Source organism: Strongylocentrotus purpuratus, unplaced genomic scaffold (assembly GCF_000002235.5).
Source record: "Strongylocentrotus purpuratus isolate Spur 01 unplaced genomic scaffold, Spur_5.0 spur5_scaffold_19, whole genome shotgun sequence".
NCBI lineage: Eukaryota > Metazoa > Echinodermata > Echinoidea > Camarodonta > Strongylocentrotidae > Strongylocentrotus > Strongylocentrotus purpuratus.
This window is the reverse complement of record NW_022145604.1, coordinates 4,012,916-4,037,369: the sequence shown is the minus strand read 5'-3', so window position 1 is coordinate 4,037,369 and position 24,454 is coordinate 4,012,916. Positions and strand designations below refer to the sequence as shown.

General features: G+C 36.1%; 2 protein-coding genes across 3 annotated transcripts in view; one reads left to right on the top strand and one right to left on the bottom strand.

Annotated features, from left to right (window-relative positions):
• Positions 1-18,086, bottom strand: part of LOC100888543 (glycoprotein-N-acetylgalactosamine 3-beta-galactosyltransferase 1) — a 23,052-nt gene extending 4,966 nt beyond the window's left edge. The window contains exons 1-2 of one of the 2 annotated variants that reach the window (XM_003723468.3): positions 17,980-18,086; positions 15,514-16,647 (exon numbers count right to left, since the gene is read on the bottom strand). In XM_003723468.3, coding sequence (XP_003723516.2) covers positions 15,514-16,614 — 1,101 coding nt within the window. In that variant the 5' untranslated portion in view covers positions 16,615-16,647; positions 17,980-18,086. Of the gene's footprint in view, positions 1-15,513; positions 16,648-17,862; positions 17,931-17,979 lie in introns of those variants that run through there. The other variant, XM_030990079.1, reaches the window with a different exon arrangement.
• On the top strand, positions 18,074-24,454 carry LOC115925970 (ASNSD1 upstream open reading frame protein-like). The gene is made up of 4 exons (XM_030990080.1): positions 18,074-18,171; positions 19,093-19,146; positions 21,514-21,589; positions 23,795-24,454. Exons 1-4 carry the CDS (start codon positions 18,109-18,111, stop codon positions 23,848-23,850), a joined length of 249 nt encoding a protein of 82 aa, XP_030845940.1. The 5' UTR covers positions 18,074-18,108; the 3' UTR covers positions 23,851-24,454.

The window sequence follows — 24,454 nt, the reverse complement described above, 5'->3', positions numbered from 1 at the left end:
ATACCAAGTGTCTAGACACCCCCCCCCCCCCATAATATACTAAGTGTCTAGACACTCATCCACCCACCCCCCCCCCTCCCAACCCCATCATATACCATGTAATTTAATTTTATCTAAATGTTCGATTGAAATTCATTGACAAGTGTCTGGTATAAAGAGATGGCTTTCTTTGCATATGCAAATTTGAATGGTTCAATTTATTGATTCGACGATCCTCGCTAGATGCCGCAGAAAAAAAATGAAATGGAAGCTCTTAATACCAATCAAGTGAAAGAATATGTTTTGACTACGACGTGATGTACAAATTGTGCCGGGAAACCGCCTCCTAATTATTGATATAATTGGTAATTATCATATCGATCCGGCCTGGATAGATATCGCGAATGCACTTCGAAATTGAACATTGGGCATATCTTACTGCTCTGTTGCTAATTTAGGTTGAAGTGTTGCCATCTAAACCTCCGAAGGCAATATTTAAACAATATTGAATGGATATTTTGCACCCCAAGCCCTTGAACCACAATTTTACCACTACCGGTTTATACCTTTAACCGGCGTGCAGTATATATTTTTTTTGATTTTATTTTATTTCTGTATTTTTTCCAAATAAAATATGACTGAATAACAAAGAACATATAAATGTAAGGTATACTACAAACAAACAAACAATAGTTTCTTCATGTCAATATGTTTTTTTTACATAATATATGTGTACATAATAACGAAACTTATTATTTCCATAACATATTATCATAAATTTAAAGTATTATCCGAACTATTCTGTTGGAAAAGTGCAGGAGACCGCAATCATAAGCAAAGCTTGACAAGGGCGGACTCATATTCACTAATGCACTCATAAAAATGAATCTTTCGTATAATAAATTCTGTCGCCATGACAACAAAAAGAAAGTATCTGGTAATTCTACAGTAAAAGCACAGTCTCTATGGATTTTGCATTCAAAATTACTTCCACAAGCGTGCAAAACAACTGCAAATAAATTTGAAATAACTTTTAATGTATCACTCAGAAAAATAAACTATCTAAGTGTCCTTTTTTTTTTTAAATTAAAACTAGCAAGTGTCGTGCAAGGGTCATAATTCTTTAAAAATAATGTCTCACTCAGAAAATAAAATAAAGGCTCCAGAGGACATATATTGTCTGGAATTGAACCCACAACCTTTTTGCATCTCTAGTAAAAAAAAAAGTTAAACCACAAGTAGACAACTTGACAGGAGAGAGGCATAGAGTAAACTTACAAGCTACCAAAATTCATTGTATAACTATAATGAAAATCGTGAAGCAATTACCAGTTTCTACATACTAGTCTGAATTTCGTATTTACATGTTTGAGCATCGTTTTGAACGAAAACTCGAAAAGAATCAAGGTTCCCCTCTATTTTGAACATTGTATCGTACCAGGGACCTCCCTGAACGTACGAAAATCGTATACAAGGATGGGGCTCATCTTGAGCGGACATTGAAAATTGACCAGTTGTCATGTCAATATTGCCCTCTTTCAAAATCTTTTTATTTATACAATTACGTTTTTAGTCTGTACGCTCCCTTTGCTGTATACGAATGATCTCTATACGACGTTTCTTTAGGATCCACATTTGAAACAAAATCAATGCGCTCGTGGCCTTTGGTAAGGTATCAGTCCTCATAACTTAGTCCCTCGGCGAGAAGTTAAAACTATCGGTCCCCTGGTTGCTTACTTTCAAACATACACATGCTTTCTTAGTATTCAAGTAAAACAAACTTGTTGAAAAACCTGGCTAGAAAGACCACCATTCTACAGTGGCCACTTTCTCTTCAGATTATGGTACCTTTTAAATCAGATGGTGTAATTGTTTACAGATCCAGGGTCCAAACCTCGTCAATTGGAAGCACCTTCTTTGAATGATGTAAGTTCTATTCTCATTATATACATGCTCCTCGTCGATCAGATTCATGAAGGAGACGTGGCCGACAGAAAAATGATCCAGTATAAACAGCGTGATGGTGCTGCCAATCACGAAGCCGAGTAAGAACTCTTTCAAAAGAGACATTACTGATTAGAGCATTGACCACACTGATCAACTTTGCGTAATCCTTTTATAATCATGGACAACTCGCTAGTAGGCTCTCTGCCAACAAGTAGATGTGAAGCGGACAAACATTTTTATAAAAACACTTTTGTGTGTGGGTGCCTGTTCTTAGGTAAACGTTAATAGAGTCCAAACCTCGTCAATTGGAAGCACCTTCTTTGAACGATGTAAGTTCTATTCCCATAATCATCAACTACTTGCTCCTCGTTGATCAGATTCATGAAGGAGACGTGGCCGACAGAAAAATGATCCAGTATAAACAGCGTGATGGTGCTGCCAATCACGAAGCCGAGTAAGGACTCTTTCAAAAGAAAAAATTACTTCTTCTTCTTATCGAGTTACTACACAAGTCCTGTCCAGTGGTTCACACAGGCTTTGGCACGGCAATTCACGGCTTTCAGGTCATCTTGGGTGCATGGCTCTGGCAGGAGTGGGCAGACTAGCAGAAACATCACTGATGAGAGCATTGAGCACACTGAACAACTAAATGCGTAATCCCTTTAATCATGGACAACTAGTAGGCTCTCTGTCAACAAGCAGATGTGAAGCGGAACAACATTTTTATAAAAAAAACACTTTTGTGTGTGGGTGCATGTTCTTAGGCAAACATTAATAGAGTCGGAGGCTTTCAACCTGTTTGTATAGTCACGGTATCCATGACTAGTTTTGCGACACACCTATCTGAAATAAATCAAAGAAGTTTCATGTGCAACACTCTGGCACTCGTCATGTGCCATAAACACACGTTCAGGCACATTTCTTTCTAAATTGAGAGCGAGCGAGCGAGCAAAAAAAAAACCAAAAAAAAGACATTTTAATATTAATAAGACACGGATATTGTGTATCGGTTCCTTTAAAACAACTGTAAATGAAGATAACGGAAACATGGTTGAATAATAAATCACCTCCTTTATTTAATATTGAAAATTATAAACTAATTAGGGCTGATCGTAATTATGGACGAGGGGGTGGAGTAGCCTTGTACATTCATGATTCCTTAACATTTAAAGAGAGACCTGACTTAAGTGTAGATGGCTCCGAATATATTTTTATTGAAATTATAAATAAACAAGCTAAAAATATACTTGTTGGAGTAATGTATAGACCTCCTCATAGTAATATTGATACGTTTGTAGATAGATTAGAAGAAAGTCTTTCTTTAATATCGCGTGAAAATAAAATCATATATCTTATGGGGGATTATAATATTAATCTTCTACCACCTGCATTGAATAATATTGGACTTAGGTTACTAACTACACTCTCTTCTTATTCCCTCCATCCACATATTAACAAAGCTACCCGAATAACTAGTATAACTGAAACTTTAATAGACAATATATTTTCGAATATTTTTAATGAAAACAGTCAGAATGGAATATTGTATTCTGATATTTCTGATCACCTCCCCATATTTGTTATTTCCCCTACAATTCAGTTATTTAAACATGAGTCCATGAAGTATATATACGTTCGGAAAGAAACGGATGCTAATATTCAGAGCTTTCGGGCGGACTTAGCATCAGAATCTTGGGTTGATGTATTTAATTTAGTAGTTGCAAATGATGCTTACGATATATTTTTGAATAAATTAATGTATTATTACAACAAAAATATACCTTTGGTTCGAATTAAGTTAAATAAAAAAAAGGCTAAGAAACCATGGACAACGAGGGGCATTTTACGATCGATTGCGACTCGCAATCGATTATATAAGAAAGCGTTAAGAAGTAAAGATCATATTGATTTAGATAAATATAAAAAATATAGAAATAAGTTAACATCTATTATTCGGCTATCCCGCAAATTATATTACTCAAATAAAATTGCGAGTACTCAAAATAATAATTCTCTTTGGAATATTATCAAAGATCTTACGGGTAAGAAAAAACATATTAATACAACCATTAATGTTAATGGACAAGACATTAATAATTTGAATGAATGTGCTAATTATTTTAATGAGTACTTTGTTAATGTAGGTCCCACATTAGCCTCTAAGATAGATGCTGGCAACAATCATTTTTCTCAATATCTTTTAGAACCCTCTGAAAATTCATTATTCTTTACTCCCACAACAATTCATGAGGTAGTTAGAATAGTTCAATCACTGAAATCAAGCAAGTCATCAGGACCAGATGGGTTAAGTATGAATCTCATTAAGCAAATAATACACTTTATTGTTTCTCCATTGGTTCATATATGTAACATTTCTCTTTCTACTGGTTCCTGTCCTAACTTATTAAAAATTGCTAAGGTTATACCGATTCATAAAAAAGATGACCCATCTAAACTTCAAAATTATCGTCCCATATCATTATTATCAAGTATTTCAAAGGTTTTTGAGAAATTGGTATATAAAAGATTGATTTCTTTTTTGAATGAGCACGATATTTTGATTCCTAACCAGTTTGGATTTAGGAAAAATCATTCAACTGATTTTGCTTTAATTAAACTTTGTGATAAAATAATTGAATCTCTCGCAAATAAGAAGCATGTTATAGGTGTTTTTATGGATCTGAGTAAGGCCTTTGATACCATTGATCATACAATCTTACTTCATAAACTAGAACACTATGGTATCAGAGGCCTTGCTCTATCCTGGTTTGAGGACTATCTTAAAAATAGAACACAGTATGTTTATTATCATTCTAATAGTTCCTCAAAATTGAACCTCACATGTGGAGTTCCTCAAGGCTCCATCTTAGGCCCGCTCTTATTTTTGATTTATGTAAATGATATAATAAAATCATCAAATATTCTAACTTACATTCTTTTTGCCGACGATACAAATATACTTTACTCACACAAAAATATTGATACACTCGTTGATACTGTAAATCATGATTTGTGTAATATTTCAATATGGTTTAAATGTAATAAATTATCCTTAAATATAAGTAAAACTAATTTTATCCGTTTTAGAACTATTAACTCCCAAGACCAACCACAATGTAATTTGTTTATAGATGGTTTATCCCTGGTAGAAAAACAATCAACGAAATTTTTAGGAGTTATTATTGACTCAAATTTGTCTTGGAACGAACACATTCATAACATAAATATTTTGATATCCCGGAATATTGGTATTTTGTATAAAATGAAATGTTTGATAAATGATAGATCTTTGTTTATGCTTTATAATACTTTAATTTTACCATATATAACATATTGTAATATTATATGGGCAAACTGTAGTAAAACTAAAATAAACTCAATATTTCTTTTGCAGAAGAGAGCAATTCGTATTTGTACACACTCTAACTATCTTGCAAATTCAAACCCGTTATTTAGTCAATTAAAAACATTAAAGGTTTATGATATACATACGCTCCAAACTGCAATTTTTATGTATAAGTACACTTCCAAAACTCTTCCAGCATCTTTCTTAAACTTTTATTTATTAAATGTAAACGTACACTCATATTTAACTCGACATGCTCATGATTACCATCTTAATAATCCCAAACTTAGTTTAGCCCTACGATCAATTAGACACCATGGACCAGATATTTGGAATAACTTACCGAACCATATTAAAACTAGGACCCCCCTTTATTCTTTTAAAGCTTATATGAAAGCATATTTGTTAACTCAGTATAGTTTACTAGATCTTACATAGAAATTTAAAAATTATCTAATTTGTTATGTCTTGAATTGTTCTGTCTTTGTCAACAGAAATGGACCCTGCATACATTTTAATATTATCACCCGAAACTGAAACCAACACACAATTAAATATCACGGTATTAGTCTCTTTTTGTTCCACCAAGCTAAATTTTTTGCACCTTGCACAAATGCACTTCTCAACACGAAATATTTCACTAAATTTGTTTTGTTATTTTCACTCAAAATTAAATCAGCCATGCTCACTTTTAATCACTTCACTTATATCTTATTTAACATTGAATACAATGCAGTTGCCACTATGAGCGTGACAGACGGTGGGGGCGGGCGGGGTGTGCGGTTCCTCAGGTGGACGAGGGGACGTCCCTTCGCTGCTGTTGTGTGGGAGTGTGTAGAACAGGTGTCACATGCATATTCACCTGTTCTACACATTTTTGCATGGTGGCGGTGAGGGGATGTTTCTTTGTCTGCCTGAGGGACTGTGTATTTTGTCCGCTTTCATTGTCTGTCATGTTCATGGTGTGCATGGGTTGTTCTTTTATTTTGTTAACTCGGCAGAGGCCACGGTCATGTTCAAGCATTTACGCTTACGACATGTGGTCTCCTGCTTTTTAGGTGATACGTACGTAGACGTATCACCTTTTGATTTCGTCAAGATTTTCTTTATTATTTTTATTATTCTGCCATGAATTTGTTCGCAGAATATCTCAAGAATGAAAAAAGCCATAATCATGAATCTTTCAATGATGATAGATCTTAGTCTAACTTAGAACTGCGTGACTTTTCAAAGACTCAAAGTCATCGTGACGTCATCCAGGCGCCATTTTGTGAAAATCAACTCATGATCATATCTTCATAACAGAAAGCCATTTCTCATTCATATTTATCACGATCAAGGTCAATATCTGTCCCGTCAATTTCAGGTCAATAAATGCGTTCAAAAATGCGCGTACGCGTACGTGCGCGCGTTAATGCGCGCGTAAAATTTTATATTGCTCAAAATCGTCCTAATTTTTTTTTGCATACGTTTCAGGCCATTATAAGCATTCATAAAAAATCGCGCAAAACACGCATTTTTTCGCGTTTTCGTCCATCACGGCCGAACGAAAAATAATTCCTCAGCAAAAAATTTTGACAGGATATTCCTCATAATTTTCCGAACAATTTGATACCAAGTTTATCTCTTTATCACTATTAATAACGGAATGAGCGTCCATTCAAGATAACCGTCCGCACGCGCGATTTTTGTAATACATAGCATATACGGGCAAAAACATGCCTATAAAAAGTCCATTGGGATGAATAAGGATTGCCAATTTTTTTTCATATTTAGATAGAGTATGAGTCGAAGGTATGATTTCATATCTCATTTGGCCATTAAGTACATCTTGACGTCATCATAATGGCCTTGGAAGTCAAAAATACAAAAATGCATATTATGACGTCATTATGTTTATGGAAAATTTAGTGTATTTCTCTTAATATTCATCGATTCTCTTCTAGATTTTAATATGTTGTAGTCGAGGCAATCGTCTTTGAGATCAGTCTACACCAATTTTCATTTAAATGATGTCATCATAGCACAAAATTCAATTAAAGGCCACATGTCAGAATTTTCGTCATTTGCGTGTTATGTCTATGGAAGGTAAATTTTGTTCACATCTTGAATCTTCATGACATTGATCTTTGAGCACTATCTAGCTTACGAGTACTCTATGTTCTCCCAAATTTTGATACGGTGTAGCTAATAAATTATCTTCAATATTGACGTACATCATTTATCATTTTGATGACATCATCTTAGTGAAAATTTCAATTAAAGGCGACATGTCAGAATTTTCTTAGTTAGCGTGTTAGGCGACTTTTTCTGAAATCCTGATTCTACAAATCTCTATCGAATACCTGAAGTGGGCGCTATACCACTCTTAATCATGGTCTTTATCGTATTTATGATCATTATCATTAGATCATCATCGGCACAATTTCATGATAACAAAATAGCACGTATCACCTAATTCGTCAAAGTGACGAATTAAAGTCTAGTATTTATTTTGTGTCTGTATAGAAGAAATTATTATTATTCTTCCTCAATTTTGTTCGCAGGATATCTCAAGAATGGCAAAAGCCATTATCATGAAACTTGCCATGATGATAGATATTAGTCTAACTTAGAACTGCGTGACTTTTCATAGACTCAACGTCATCGTGACGTCATCCAGGCGCCATTTTGTGAAAATCAACTTATGATCATATCTTCACAACGGAAAGTAATTTTTCATTCATATTTACCATGATTAAGATCAATATCCGTCCGGTCAATTTCAGATCAGTAAACGTGCGCAAATACGCGCGTGCGCGTTCATCCGCGTATTTACGCGCGCGCAAAAATTTAAAATGCTCTAAATCATCCCAAATTTTTTTTGCATACGTTTCAGGCCACATGGAACATTTGACAAAAAAATTACGCACACGCGCATGCGCGCGCGTTTTTGCGCGTACTGGCATTTTGCAACATAGAATCGCCGATTTTTTTTTGTCATCATATTTGGTACATTTTTCCAAGCATTTTGATAATTTGTTCACCTTTTATTAACGCAATGAGCGTCCGTCAAAGTTGACAGCACGCGCGGATTTGCGTTATCTTTATCCACAATACATGGGCAAAAACATGTCTGTATAAAATTCATTGTAACTCTTTAGAATAGATAGAAACTCCTAATATTTTTTCATATTTGGATAGATTATGAGTTGGAAATATGATTTCATGTCTCATTTGATCCTCAATTAACTCATGACGTCATCATAATGGCCTCCAAACTCAAAATTTTAATTTGCCTATTATGGCGTCAGCATATTTTTGAAAAATTGATTGTATCTCTGTAAATATGGATCATTTTTCTTTCAAATTTTGATATGTTCTAGCTGAGATAATTTTCTACAAATGCAGTATCCACAATTTTTATTTTTGACAAAAGTATCATGGTGTATTTTTGCGATTAAAGGAGGCATGTCAATTTTTCACATTTTGCGTGTATTCTCTATGGGACATGACTTTTTCTCAAAACTGGATTCTACACTCCTGTCTTTCGCGAGCAAAATCTCCGTTGTTTTAGCTTCGTTTTCGCTGAGCTTTGGATATGTTGTAGCTGAGACAATGAGCTATCAAAAGTGTGCCTTTTATTTTTCGATCATATGCCGGGATCATGCTCATATTTCACTTGCAAAGTAGGATTTCAGAATTCCATTTCCCGTTTACGTGTAATCGCTATGGGAGATGTTTTGGTATATCGGTAACGCACTTGACTTCCAACCTCGAGATCCCTGGTTCGAGTCCGGGTGTCTCCAACACTTTTTTTTCCACTTTTTTTTTCCTTTTGACCTTTACTGTACCATCTCCTTTGATTATTTAAACACGTAGATTCGCAAATAATGTCATAAATAACCCTTTTTACTTTATTATTACCCTATTTTCACTTAATCCATTACTTTTTGCGTGTAATCCCTATAGGAGATGACTTTTTCTCAAATCTGGAGTCTACATTCCTGTCTTTTGCGAGCAATATCGCCGTTATTTCGGCTTGGATTTTGTTGATTTTTGAGTATGTTGTAGCTGAGACTATATGCTATCTAAATCAACCCTCATTTTTTCAATAAGATGTCATGATCGCGCTCATAATCATGATAATGATCATCATGATCATCATTATCATAATGATGATAATCATTTATCAATTACATTTTCATTTCTTTGAATAAGATAAAAATCGTCAAAAGGTGTTCTTCATGATGTAAATTAGAGTCAAATGGGTAACTGGTTACTGCACAGGGTCAAAGGTCATATAATGTTTCAATCTATCTTCCCTAGATCCATGATGATCAAGGAGACACAATTTAATCTTGACATATGAATAGATCATAATGGGAGAAGCATATGAATGGGAGAAGCATTTTACAAAATAATATAACGTGTAATGCATTATTCGTTATGTAGACCATTATCATACGTATCACCTAATTCGTCTAAGTGACGAATTAAAGTCTAGTTCCTTTTGTAACAGTATGAAACTTTTATTTAAACTAGAAACAAACTTTGTCAAACTTACATGTTATTCATTATATTCATTTGTATGTTTCTTTGTATTGATATGAAAAAGTGGAAATAAAACAAACAAACAATATCGATTAGCAGGAAACAGATGGTTGACAAATGGTTGATGTTGTACATTTTTTTAGAGCTTTGAAACTGACCTGGATTACGAGAATATTGTTGAATTCATGTGAAGACGTTACCCTTTCTTATGACCATTATCGTCAATGGAATGGAGTAAAGGTGTTATATGTTTCACTAAATTATCATTTACACTGTAAAAAAAAAATATTAAAAAACTGTTTTGGGAAAGAACTTTTTAAAATACTAGCTTGTTTTGTCCGCCATGTTCAGTGTACTACTCCTTTTTGGCAAGCTATTCCTATTTGGTATAATTCTGAGGTGAAAATTGGAGGAAAGGGTATATTTTTAAAAGAATGGTGGGATAGAGGTATTTGATTTATTAGATGATCAAGGACATATTTAAGTAAGAGAAGAGTGTGAAAAAAGTATTCAATACAAAATACAGTTTCTTCACTATTACGCACTTTGTCAATTAAATCATCAAATGCAAATACAAGTCCCAATTGGAAAGTTGTAATATGAAAGTAAATGGACCATTATGCCCTGCATATATTTCATGCTTGTTGAAAGATTTAAAAAAAAGTGTAGACATATATCAAATCATATTAAAAGAAAAGGACGATCATTTAAATACGTTATGTAATAGGTGGCATGCAGATGGTATGTTATTTGATAATAAATATATGCAATATTATTTCACGGTTATGTTTCGCTGTACAATGCCTACAACAGTTCGGCACCTTATAGACCAGTATAGACTTTTAAATAGGATACTATATTTGAATAAAGATCTTTTAAAAATTAAAATACGGTAATTCTTAATAAGAACTATTCACCTTTGTGGAAGAGGAGAAGAAGATATGGTGCACATTTTTTACTCCTATAACGTGACCAAATTGATTTGGAATCGTTTGACCGACTGGTTAAACATTGTAACACGCTGTAGAATGAAACTGTCCTTAATACATGTTTTGTTTGGTTTCATTGAGAAACAAAATGAAGCTTTAAACTGAGCAATAATTTGGACTAAACAACAATTATATTTTGATGTAATACAAAAATCTACCGGCCTTTCAGACAGTAACAAAACATATCAGAAATAGTTACATAAATGAGAGGCAGGTTAGTATACGGTACTTGCTAACAAAACTGACAAATTTGATTTAAAAAATGGATACATTAATTTTGAGAGGAATTTGATCGTTTGATAGTAATATTTAATTGAACTTCCCAAATTATTTTCAGTCACGATGTTGCATTGTTTTTTTCTGGAAATAAAAATATGTTTATTTCTTTCTTTTGTTTTTGTTTTTTTAAATAATTGTTTTTATTATTTTTCATTACCATGTTCTGTGTGTATAGTATTATCATTATCATATTATTATTATCAATATGTTTTCAGTCATCACTTATTATGGTTGATATTCATTACTTATTCTGGAGTATTATATGATATTCATTTGTACACGTATTCAAATAATTGTTATTCAGAGATATATTTTCATTAAATTGGCCTGTATATATTGAATATGAGGGAAACGAACAAGCATGGTAAAAATTTAATTTCCAAATAATTATGGTAACTAGAAATATCGCAATCTGTATTACCGTGCAATGCGAAGGTATCCAACGGCAGTGGCAGCGATTTGTGTGTCATCTTTATGTTCGATGGAGGACAACGATCCCCTCTTCCCTCCCTGAAACAAAATGATGGCGTAGAGATCGCCACTTGTGGCTCGGACTATTCGTCCCCTTTTTCACGAAGTGACGGTAATGAGAAAAAAATCGCATATAATTTCAGTTTTTTTTTTTTTTTTTTTTTTTGCATTTTTTTTTGCATTTTTGGACATCATTCACTAAAATCTTAAACCTCAACTCTTAAACCTTAAACCTCATCTATTATTGTCTTACTGATGTTAATACTACTCCTACTACATGCACTAGGAAGAAGGAGGGGAAGAGGAAGAATCTTATTGTTTATTTTCTGTATTATCGAGGCATACAAATGCAACGGGAGGTAAGAGAGGGAAAAGTAAGGCGATGAAGAGGGAGGGAGAGGGAGAGAGAACGAGAGGGGGTAGCTTATGGCCAAAGTTCAAATTAAGTTCTCTTTAATTTATTTGACCCAGTACTGATGATTATAATTCTATCTACCATGTGATTGCCATGTGTACGCCACACCGCATAGCAACATTTGTTTATTGTTGTAAAGAACTAATTGGCATGCACCCAGTAGATTTTCATTGTGTGTTTGATCTTGTTATTGAAAAAACAGGTCAAACACATCATCATAATCAGTTCACCCAAAAATTTCTTAACAACAATTAAAAAATCTTTCAGGAGCATCGTAGAGACAAAGAACAAATACGAATAATAATACAACGTCATTAAGCGTGAGATCGTTCACCTCGATCTCTCCCCGCCAAATAATCCGATCAAAAGAATCAACCGACTGAGGGTAATCAACTGTTAAACGAATTTATCATGAGTCCTTGAAAAATTAATTAAAGGTAATACAAAGTTTTGGTATGGGGTCATGAATTTGGTTCAAATGAACATAATGGAAGCATATGCGATCCTACAATATTCAGTGATCGTTATCGCGGTTGAAATCGAGTCTAAAGTTAGGAAGTTGTAAATAATTAAGTTGTATAGCTCCCTCTCAAGGCCAAGATATTAATTAAGCTATAAAACAATGTAAAACAATGCTTCTTGACTAAAATCGACCGATTTTTAGCTATTCTCGTCTGGAAATTTTATATTACAATTACATTTTCTGAGATTTTCATGGTCGCAGCAACTATTGTACGGCCGTAGGCGCTATTTGAAATTTATCGAAATTTTCCGGGAGCACCGGTAAATTTTTATAATGCAATACCAATGACCTTTATCATTAGACCCGACCATTACTTAAAGCCCTTAACACCTGAGTGGAGAGTGGCAAACATCTAGATTAATGTCATGTCAAAAGATACAAGTGCCCTGCCTGGGCTTTTATCCGTGAACTTTGCATCTCCAGTCAAGTGTTAAAGATACTACATGTATGTCACTTTAGCAGCCAACATCAAATTCTGTAGAACTTTGCAGGAATTATGAATGTCATGTACATGTATGTTCTATCTGTGAAATTTAAACAATAGCGGTGTCCTGGTATTCAAACTATGCAAGGAAACCTGTTTACCTTCTAGATGTCAGACACTATTGAGTGACTGACATTTTTTTAATTTGGTAATAATTAAAGAGAAGGTTGAGTTCTGGGAAGAGGTGAAAAATAATTTGTGAGTGTTACTCATTCTTATATGCAAGTGTGGAAGAACATTCAGATAAGACATGTTCCCTGAAAAGCATGGCTCTTCAAATGCCTTCATATTCTAAATATGCATGTAACATCGTAAAAATCGGGGGCTGGCTTTTTACGCCACGTGTTCGTGTAGTCCCATATACATCTTTCTGTGCAAGTATATGTAACTTTACCAAGACTTGGCCAAATTTCTTATCATTTTGATGATTCCAGAACCTTGCAATACACACAAATTCTTATATGCTAGATGATCAACCTTTTTTGGTCGGTTCCACACGGTTTCTTTCACAATGCAATCGCAAGACCAGAACTCAACTTCATCTTTAACATACATAAAATGAGCTGCAACAGGTACATGAGCATTTGTCTACATCAATAACCCACTACTTGTAATCAGGGTTGGGCGGTAAATACCGGTGGCGGTAATTACCGGCTGTAAATACCGGTAAATACCGTCCGGTAAATAAGATGCGCGTCCGGTAAATGTGTAAAAAACGGGAAATATGATTTTAATTCTCTATTTATTAATAATATTACTTGTTTTTAGCCTCACAACTGAATATATTGTTCTGAAATAATTAGCAGCACAACACTCATAGTAGAAACACACAAACAGATTTATAAAACCCTCACTGCATACATGTACACACCCAAACACATGGCATTTTGTTCATAATGCTAATTAATGGGTATTCATGAATATGGTAATTAGCAACTGGGAACCAAAACCCTTATACTAAGTTACTTTCATTGTAAAGTTTAAGATATTTTAATAAAATCAGTGAAAATTTGAACAAAATCGGGCAAGGAATAAGGAAGTTAAAGCTTTTTGAAATGATTAGTCACTAGAGGGCGATATTCAATTTGATGACATCATTTGTGGACAACTCTCCATGCCTTTTGGACATCAAATTTCATGTTTTTCTTTCTTTCTTGTGATTGAGATTTAGTGAAAGCAAGGTATAGCATGCAAAATGATATTCTGCTTCACATGTTATGAAGTCGGATCAAGAGCACAAATAAATACAAAGAAAACGAAAGAATTGTGAAATTTGATGTACAAAAGGCATGGAGAGTTGTCCACAAATGATTTCATCAAATTGAATATCGCCCTCTAGTGACTAGTCATTTCAAAATGCTTTAACTTCCTTATTCCTTGCCCGATTTTGTTAAAATTTTCACTGATTTTATTCAAATACAGTATCTTAAACTTTACAATAAAAGTAACTAATAGTATGAAGGTTTTGGTTCCCTTTAATGAAAAACATCATAGCAAGATTAGGTGTATATTTTGGACCTTTTTCCTGTACTTTTTCCAGCATTTCATAATAACAGACATAGACAAACACACAAACAAACACACACCCACACACACAAATAGTACACACCAGAGCACCACCATTGTTATGTTCAAAATTGGACAATTCCTACAAGTGAGTGGAAAAATATATTTCCCAGTATTTCCCAGTATTTCCCAAAAAAAAGTGGTAAATACCGGTAAAAAGCGGGAAATACTGGTAAATACCGCTTATTTCCCGGCATCCGGGAAATAAGCCTCCGAAGCGGGAAATATGCTAACCCTGCTTGTAATGGCCAAAACGAAACTGATTGATCTTTGTGCAGCACAAAACGTATAACTATTCAGTAAAAGGGTCTAAAAATCAGACTATTACTTATAGGTAGGTGATTGCAATCGCATACGTCGATTCGACAACTAATTGTCGTTAGTTTCCCACTAAAAGCCATTTTCAAGCCCTTTCGTTTTGAGAGAAGTTCAAAATTAGTATTGTCTTTCAAATGTGGTTGGAATTTAACCTTTTGATTTGTTTGGCCTGCAAATGGGACATAAGTACCTTTACAACCATTCAACGACACCACTTTATTCTTAAAGATGAAGTTGAGTTCTGGTCATGCGATTGCATTGTGAAAGAAACAGTGTGGAACCGACCAGAAAAGGTTGATTATCTAGCATATAAGAATTTTTGTGTATTGCAAGGTTCTGGAATCATCAAAATGATAAGAAATTGGCAAAGTCTTGGTAGAGTTACAAACACTGTACACAGAAATATGTATATGGGACTACACGAACACGTGGCGTAAAAAGCCGCCCCCCCCCCCCCCCCCCGATTTTTATGATGTTACATGCATATTTAGAATATGAAGGCATTTGAAGAGCCATGCTTTTCAGGGAACATGTCTTATCTGATGTTCTTCCACACTTGCATAATAAGAATGAGTAACGCTCACAAATTATTTTTCACCTCTTCCCAGAACTCAACCTTCTTTTCAAGAGATTGCATTTTGTACGGTTAAATGTAAAATTTACCTGTCTTTCTGGGTGTTTTGTGTATCTCCAGTTCCACTGCTTACGACTGGTAGCACCGTCAGGAATATCCAATCTAGGAACCTTCATCTGGAATTGCAAGATACCTGACTGGTCACGCCCATCCATCATAGAGATCACATTCAGGTTTCTGAAACACGTTTCCAGAACCTCCCCATCATCGAAACCTTGAAAGTAGCTCGGTGAGCAGGTGACCAGGGTGGGTACAATCACCTCCAAGGCGTAGCGGCTGAGGACTAGGGCCGAGCCATCTCTGCTTGGTCCCTTGAAAACATGCCCAATGTAACCAGGGATACTGGCTTGGTGGAGCAAGAGGAGGTATCTCAGGTTATCTAAGACCACAAATCCATCCCGTGGCACTTTGACAAACCAGTCAAACTCTTCTACAAACCTATCATGGGCCTCCATCAGCAGGATCTTTGTCCTTTGCCAAGAGTGAGATTTACCAGGCTTCAGATCTGTCCGAAGCACATTTGTCTTTACACTGATGGCTGTATTGCTCACAAACATAACCCTGGTACAATGTTTCGTCCATGTGTTCTCTAAAACTGTGCTATACTTGGCAACGTCTTGTTCTACGAGTGCGACCATGCAAAGGACTTTCATCTTGTCCTTGAGACGTTGGGCGTCCTGGAACGTATCAAAATCTGGTGATGAAGCAATCTCCATCAGGTCTGCATCTAATCCCATCGCTTCCTCCCTGTAATCCTCCTCCTCCTCCTCCTCCTCCTGCTCATGTTTCTCATGCTTTGTCCTACCCATATTCTTGTCTCCTTTATAGCCAAGGGGACCCAACCACTCCTCTATCTCACCCATATTCTCATCTCCTTCATGGCCAAGGGGACTGCCCAGCCACTCTTCTATCTCATCCATGTTTCCTCCATCACCATCTCTCTTCTTAGTCCGATCCCAAGCTCTCTTGTTGAGAAGCGATACGAAGTAGAAGCTGGTCCCTCCCAATGCGTATTCTGGATCTGGTGCTATGGTCGGCATGGATAATCCCTGGTACTGCAAAATGCTGATGGCTGAAAGCACCCCAGCGAGCAGTCCCAATGATAATGGAATGATGTTCTTCCAATTCATCTCACTTCTACAGCTCTCTCACTACATCATCAGCTGAAAGTGATGAAATAAAATCAAGTAAAATAAAAATCAAGAAAGTCAGATTTGTTTAGTGAAAGTTATTTAAATTGTACTTTTTTTGCTCTTCCAAAAAATGTTTTTGGGGGTAAGAATTTTTTTTTCTAATTTTTTGTTTTCTTCCTTGAAATATTTTTTCCACATTTTTTTTTTTTTTAAGGATTCTATTTTTCTCGAATTATCTCGAGAGTTTTTTTTCTTCGCACTTAATTTCTTTTCTAAAATTTTGTTTGTCCTCGGAAAAAAAATTTGGGGTAACAAAAAAAAAAGGACCCCCCCCCCCAAAAAAAAAAATCAAACCAAGGCTATCTAATATAACAGATATTGACTGGCAAGGGGTATATAACATTCTTTGGACCTGAAGGGGGTTATATATTTTTTCCCTCAGCGCTGCATGCGGGCTTGCAATTGGCCCCCTCCCCCCACCCCCAAATAAATTTCAAATTTCTAACTTGATACCGGTAATTTACAAATGTTGCTGAAATGACATAATTTTCAGATATTTTTCCTAATTTTTTAAGAATAATGACTTGCCCGTGTCACAAAATAACGAGGCATGCATCAAAATACGCTCATCTCGCTGGCCATGTTTAAATGCATTAACCCCCTGAGCTAACGGGCGCTGAGCCCCCTGGACCCCACCTAGGGCCCTAATGGCCACTAGCTCATCTGACGGTAATTTAATGCCTAATATCCCTGAGCTTCTGGGGGCTCCGCCCCTTGGCCCCCATGTCCTGCCAGTGTCACAAATAAGGTATCAACATATGCTCATCTGACCGTATTAATTAAATGCTTAAAACCCCTGAGCTTCCGGAGGCTCTGCCCTGTCGACCCCTCCAGGGGGCCTAAGACGGGCCCGGCCCCTGACTTCTTAGCTGACCGTTATAAATGCCTCAAATCCTCAAGTTTCAGGGGGCTCAGCTCCCGGGACCCCACGCTAATTAGTGACCTACCAGTATGTGTCAATATATGCTCACCTGACCGCAATTTAAATGCCCATACCCCTGGCCCTGAGCTTCTGAAGGCTCTGGCTGGCCCCTTGACCCCGCCCCCCAGGACCATGCAGATGCAGGGCTTTGTCCCCCCCCCCCCCCCCCCCCTCTAAAAATCCTGGGCGGATCTGTTATTACCTAGGCTTAGGCCTACTGTACTGTACTGTAGCGCAAGTATTTTGCTAACATATTTCCTTACCATATATAATACCAGGCCATGTTACGTTCTCAAGCTGATAGCAATTAATCCTCCTCATCAAGCAATAAAAGACCATTTCATGTGATTCAAAGCAAAATAGATACACAAAGTACTGACCAAAAGTGGTGACGAAAGCGCAGGATTCTTCCCCTAACATCGCCCGACAGCACATGTTTTAAAACCATCAAAGCCAAACTCGGCGATAAAACTTAAAAGTCGGAAGTTGCACAATAGACATTTTGAAATATGGCGGCGCCCATGGTGAACGTGGGTGTAGCAGACGCAGCAAATATCCATGCCAATAGACAGGTAACGTAGAGTCCATTTTGAACTTTTTTCTGACCTAATTGATGACTGTATATATACTACAAATCTAAAACAGGTTATAAAGATAGTTTAGGTTTAAAAGATACCGAACGTAAAGCGGCAAGAAGTGTAATCTCCACCAAGCAAACGATTCATGCTAGGCCTAGTCCCATAAATTATATTAAATGTCTGTTATTAAGATACGGCGCTTGTTCAGAGATCTATCCAAAATTTGACTCGTAACTTTAGCGTGGAGATACCCAAATACAGTGGCGGATCCCCCCGCCCCCCCCCCCCTTGAGAAAAAAAATCATGTAAAAACACGTGATTTTTACCTTTTTGGGAGTTGGTTGGGACCCCCCCCCCCCCCCCTGGCGCTCAAGGGGGGGGTGCAAATTTTTAAATTATCGAGGACCAAAAAAAATTAATAAATGTGCTCACTACCCTGAAACTTGTACACAAGGGTTATCAAGTATTACAAATCATATGCCACCAATTCCAGGTCAAAAAGTCAAGGTCAAAGGTCATTTTAGGTCAGTAGTCTTGGGATTATGTTTTCACAACTTAGATCTAGACTAGATCTAGAGGTCTAATATGAGAATTAATAAATCAATCATTGTTATTTGTTCATATTTCATTAAAGTTATCAACCTTGGTACAAATTATAGTAAATAATTCTTCTGATGATTCTTAGTCAATATTCACTTCAAAATGCTGATTATAGACCTAGACTATTCAAAGAATTTCATTTGGGGGGCCTGCAAATGGGCCACCCTGCCTATAAATAATGTCCAAACCTCAATTTTTCATCATATCAAATTGCGTAATGCAGGCGAGACCGCAGAGAGCGTTTCCCTTATTATTTATTAATTATGATCATTGTTTATTTTTATTTAATTTATTTTTGTTGTTCTTTGCAATCAGATCAGTGAGCTCAGAGTTCTTCAGAGTGAACTCTCATCTCTTAAGAAAAATGCAGTAAGTATACATGACCATAAATCTCGGATTTTTAATAGAGTGGTGAAGTGTGACGTTATCAAAAAACTATTTTGAGAATTTCTCAATTTTAACTATTTTCCGAAAGAGCATCAAATATAATGTACACATGTCGAAAATTAATTGAATATATTGAGTATTGGCTGAAATATGACCATCTGAATAAATAGATTTCTAATTGGAACTCGGTGTTATTCTGCTGTGGTCAGGTGTGAGCTCATCAAAAAACTATTTTGAGAATAGAGTAATGTACAAATATCGAAAATTTAATTGAATATGTTGGGTATTGGCTGAGAGTAGCCTACCATCTGAATAAATAATTTCTAATTGGAAATCGGTGTTATTCTGCTCTGGTTCATAACCATTACGAGCCAGAGCAATATAACACTGACTTCCTATAGGATATCTATTTATTCAGATGGTCATATCTCAGCCAATACTTTACATATTCAATTGGTTTTCAACATTTGTACATTATTTTTTATGCTCTTTCGGAAAATGAAGTAAAAATTGAGAAATTCTAAAAATATGATGTCACAGCTTCGGTACCCTATGCAGGACAAGAGACTAAATGATTAGACTGACGTTGGACTTCCCTCTTTTGTTATCTTCTTCTCGTTTTTACACACATTTAAAAAAAAATCAAATCTTTTTATTAAACTCAATCCTTCTTTTGCAACAAACTATTGCAAACAATCATTATATTAAAGTATACCTTTAAGGTCAATTTGTGGGCGATCTCAAGTATTGTTTTCTTTGAAACTGTAAACTTATAACTTTCTTCTCTCAAATAATTGCTCTAACTATACATCTACTCCTACTTATCAACTTCCACAACTTTTGCACTATTTTTAAAATACAACTTAATTCTAATCAAAAGAGACAAAATTAAGAGATGTGTCTTGATAAGACCAGATCGTTTGTTACACTGACTTTACTTAGAGAAACTCAATTTTAACAGATCAGAACATAAGTGACATCATAAAAAAAGCAGAAAAGAATCAGAATAGAATTGGAGTAGTACAGTGTAGAACATAACGGAAGAACCCAGGAAGAAGGAAGAACCAAAAGAGTACCGAAGCTGTGACGTCATAACATTTTTTTTATAGAATTTCTCAATTTTTCTTCATTTTCCGAAAGAGCATACAAAATAATGTCCAAATGTTGAAAACCAATTGAATATGTCATTAGGAGTCAAAGCAAATGACACTGAGCTCCTATAGGAAATATATTTATTCAGATGGTCATATCTCAGCCAATACTCAACATATTCAATTGATTTTCGACGTTTGGACATTATTTTTGATGATCTTTCAGAAAATGAAGAAAAAAAATTGAGAAATTCTAAAAAAATAGATTTGTGATGACGTCACACTTCACCACTCTATAGGCAGTAACATGGAAGGGTGAATGATCATGAGATGTTTTGAATATATACATGAAAACTAAACAATAGCACCATGTCAAGCGGAAATGAATGGAAATAGAAAGGAAGAATCAATGTGTGGCAATGGCAATGAGAGTGATGTGTAAAGGTGGAGAGGAGAATGGAGGCCATGAGCGGAGATGCAAAGAGATGTAAATCATAGAGTATGGAAAGCAAAATGAAAAGTGAAGAATAAATACGACAAATATAACTGTTGCATTACATTTAGCTTTGAGTATCATCTACGACTATGACAACAGCTTGAAGTACATCTGTAGTAAACAAGTTATGTCTGTGATAAACCTTTAAAGGCCATCTGCACTACTTAGCTAGGAGGGATAACCCTGCGTGGTCACTGACAGGTGGCTATGTAATCAACTCACCCCTCAATTAATATAAGAAAAAGAGGATCATGGTCACACCAATTAGTCATTGTTTTCTATATAGAGGGAGCAAGTAGCTACAAGTAGTACAGTGGGGCTTTAAAGATCTGTCAAACAGGATACTTCATAACAATTTGACACAAGTACGCTTGAAATTGATTCATGTCTGTAGTAGCTAGCTATTTGAGTGATGAATATATTCAAATTGTGTTTTTAGTTTATAGTTTTTCCATTTAATCCATTTATTTAAAAGTTATTTTTTTTGTTTCAATTTTGTTCCTTTTTGTTTCTTATCAATCCCTAATACTTTCATTAGTGGTATTTACATGTAATTTAGTGAAATAAGTGCATGTGCACTTGTGATGTAAATGTTTTTACTGAAGACTCTGATTAATAAGAATGATAATAATAATACATTACATTTATAATGCGTTTAATACAATGTTTCTAAGCGCAAGAGAAAGAAGAAAGGATGAGGAAGGAAAAGTAAGAAATACTAATAAGATCTTCACTTTCTTCCATTTCTTGTGATCACTTTAGAAAGTCTACAAACAACAACAAAACAGCCAGGTGTTCTTTCTTACAGACAAAGCTCATTGCCAAAGTCAATGCAAGAGTAAGTATATGAAGTGAAACTTGCTTTAGTGACCACCTGTATAGAAAGACCACCTTACAAATCATGTTTAATTTTCATTAGAAACAGGGTCTTACAAAAAATAACCTGTCTATAAAGGCCATTTTCCAATGTCTCTTGTCCTTTCACACAAAGGTGGTAGATCCTTGATGAAGAAAAGTTACCTCAAATTACTATTGTGGGTAAGCAAGCGGTTTCCAGTGTAATGCTAACGTAATTATAAAATAGTATAGTATAGTATACTGGGAGCGTCGTGGTCGAGTGGTTTAAGGCGCTTGACTTGGAGATGCGAAGGTTGAGGGTTAGAATCCCGACACGGCACTGATATCCTTTGGCAAGATATTAACCTGCAATTGCTACTCTCCACCCAGGTGTTAAATGGGTACCCGGTAGGATGCGACCGTCATTGTTGGTCAAACAGTTTTTGAGTGTCATGTAATGCCTGGCTGGAATGCTCCCCAGGGAGTGAAGATTGTGCACACATTGTGTGCGGGTGGGAAAGCACTGAATCCAATGACCGGGGTAATAGTATATTTGTATTCGTATTAAGTGCTATATAAAAATTAAATATTATTATTATTATGATCATCACTCCCATCATCATCATCACCATCTTATCCTTATGGTACAGTGCCTATGCTAAGTCAATCCTATACACCCATATTCAAGCAGCTCCCAAATTACCCAGGAATAAGCTTTGCTATTGTGAAGTGAGATGTTGATTAGGCAGTTGAAGTTCATGGGTCACATTACATGTAAATAAGGCCTAGAGAATCTTGCTTTGACAGGGAAAATTGTGGGAAGAAGGAGCAGGGGAAGAAGGAGGATACTTTGGATGGACAGTCTGCAGAAATTGTTTGAAGAGAGAGGAGTGAAAGAACTGGGAGTGGTACTAATACAGAAGGCTAGGAACCGAGGGTTGTGGAACAGCATGATCGCCAAAGTCAATCGATATGGCACTTAGAGAGAGAAAGATTGTGACAGTATTCAAGGGTTTCTTTTCTACCAGGCACCCATTAATACACCTGCCTGGATGAAGATCCTTCTACCAGGCACCCATTAATACACCTGCCTGGATTAAGATCCTTCTACCAGGCACCCATTAATACATCTGCCTGGATGAAGATCCTTCTACCAGGCACCCATTAATACACCTGCCTGGATGAAGATCCTTCTACTTGGCACCCATTAATACACCTGCCCGGATGAAGATCCTTCTACCAGGCACCCATTAATACACCTGCCCGGATGAAGATCCTTCTACCAGGCACCCATTAATACACCTGCCCGGATGAAGATCCTTCTACCAGGCACCCATTAATACACCTGCCCGGATGAAGATCCTTCTACCAGGCACCCATTAATACACCTGCCCGGATGAAGATCCTTCTACCAGGCACCCATTAATACACCTGCCCGGATGAAGATCCTTCTACCAGGTACCCATTAATACACCTGCCCGGATGAAGATCCTTCTACCAGGCACCCATTAATACACCTGCCCGGATGAAGATCAAGAGACAAGTGTAGATAAATGCCTCCTGCCTTGTCTAGGGGCACGGGCATTGGCTATCAAAGGAATCATTTTCCTGGTTTAGTGGAAAGCAAGAGGCAACTGTCATGGTTATGTGTTGAAAAACTTGCAAAACATTTGAATTATTTCACACAGAAGACTATTGTCAAAAATGGATCATAATGGAGAGTCTTTAATAAGGAGAATACAATACACCAGCTTATGGTTAGGGGTGCCATTTCAATTTACGAGTAAACAAACTAAATGACCTCTAGAGGTCAGTGGTTTATGCGTAAATGAAGATTGCGCCCATGCAAATTATGATGATATCACCGCCTGCGCGCTGTGTTGTGCGCTCACATCATAATTTACATGGGCGCAATCTTCATTTACGCATAAAGCACTGACCTCTAGAGGTCATTTGGTTTGTTTACTCGTAAATTAAAATGGCGCTCATGTCTGCACACTGTTGTAACCGTAAACTGGTGTATTAGGAAATGGATTCAATTCAGCAGTAACCAAGTTGAAAAAGCAAAAGTTTTATCTGTGCAGGAAATTAGTACAAGCACGCTTTTTATGACAAAGGCAATGTAAAAAGCATACAAATGTACTGTATATATTCTTCTTTAACCTTCTAAAGAATGTTTTGGTATATTTGCATTTGTGATTTACAGATCAGATTGAGACGTTGGAAAAAATGAAGAAGAAAAAAGAGCAGCATTCCTCTTGACAGAGCGAGATTTCGTGGAAGCTGACATCTTACTGACCAAGATCTAGACCAGGATCTAGACCAGAAGGAACAAGTCTTGAGCTCTAGTGCTTGATATGATGGTGGTTTCAATCTTGAATACAAGAAATGTTGAGATGTAGAGGTGTTGTGGTCTAGTGGATAAGTCCCCAGACTAGATCACAGGACTTTGAGATCCTGCCACATCACAAACATCCTTTGGCAAGACATTAATCTACATTTGCCACACTCGAACCAGGTGAGGTAATTGGGTTCCTGGCCCCAATTCCTCAAAATGTTACAGCATCGTAATAAAGCCGAGGCAATAGTATTAGAGCGCCAGGAGTGTCCTGTATGGCAGACTTCAATGCTATACAATAACTCACTACTATCGTCATTGTTAACTAACTGTTGGATAAAAAATTGTAGATGTGCAGACAGTAAAACGTTATTGGCATCACAGACATATTGATCTCATCAACTCGTAGGCAATAGGCCTCTTGCTTTACATGCTTAATATTTTCCTTTAAAATGTCTTTATTAGACCATAAATATGAGAAGTCTACCCTGATATTAAGTTGGCTTTAATAGGAGCAGAAAAATGAAA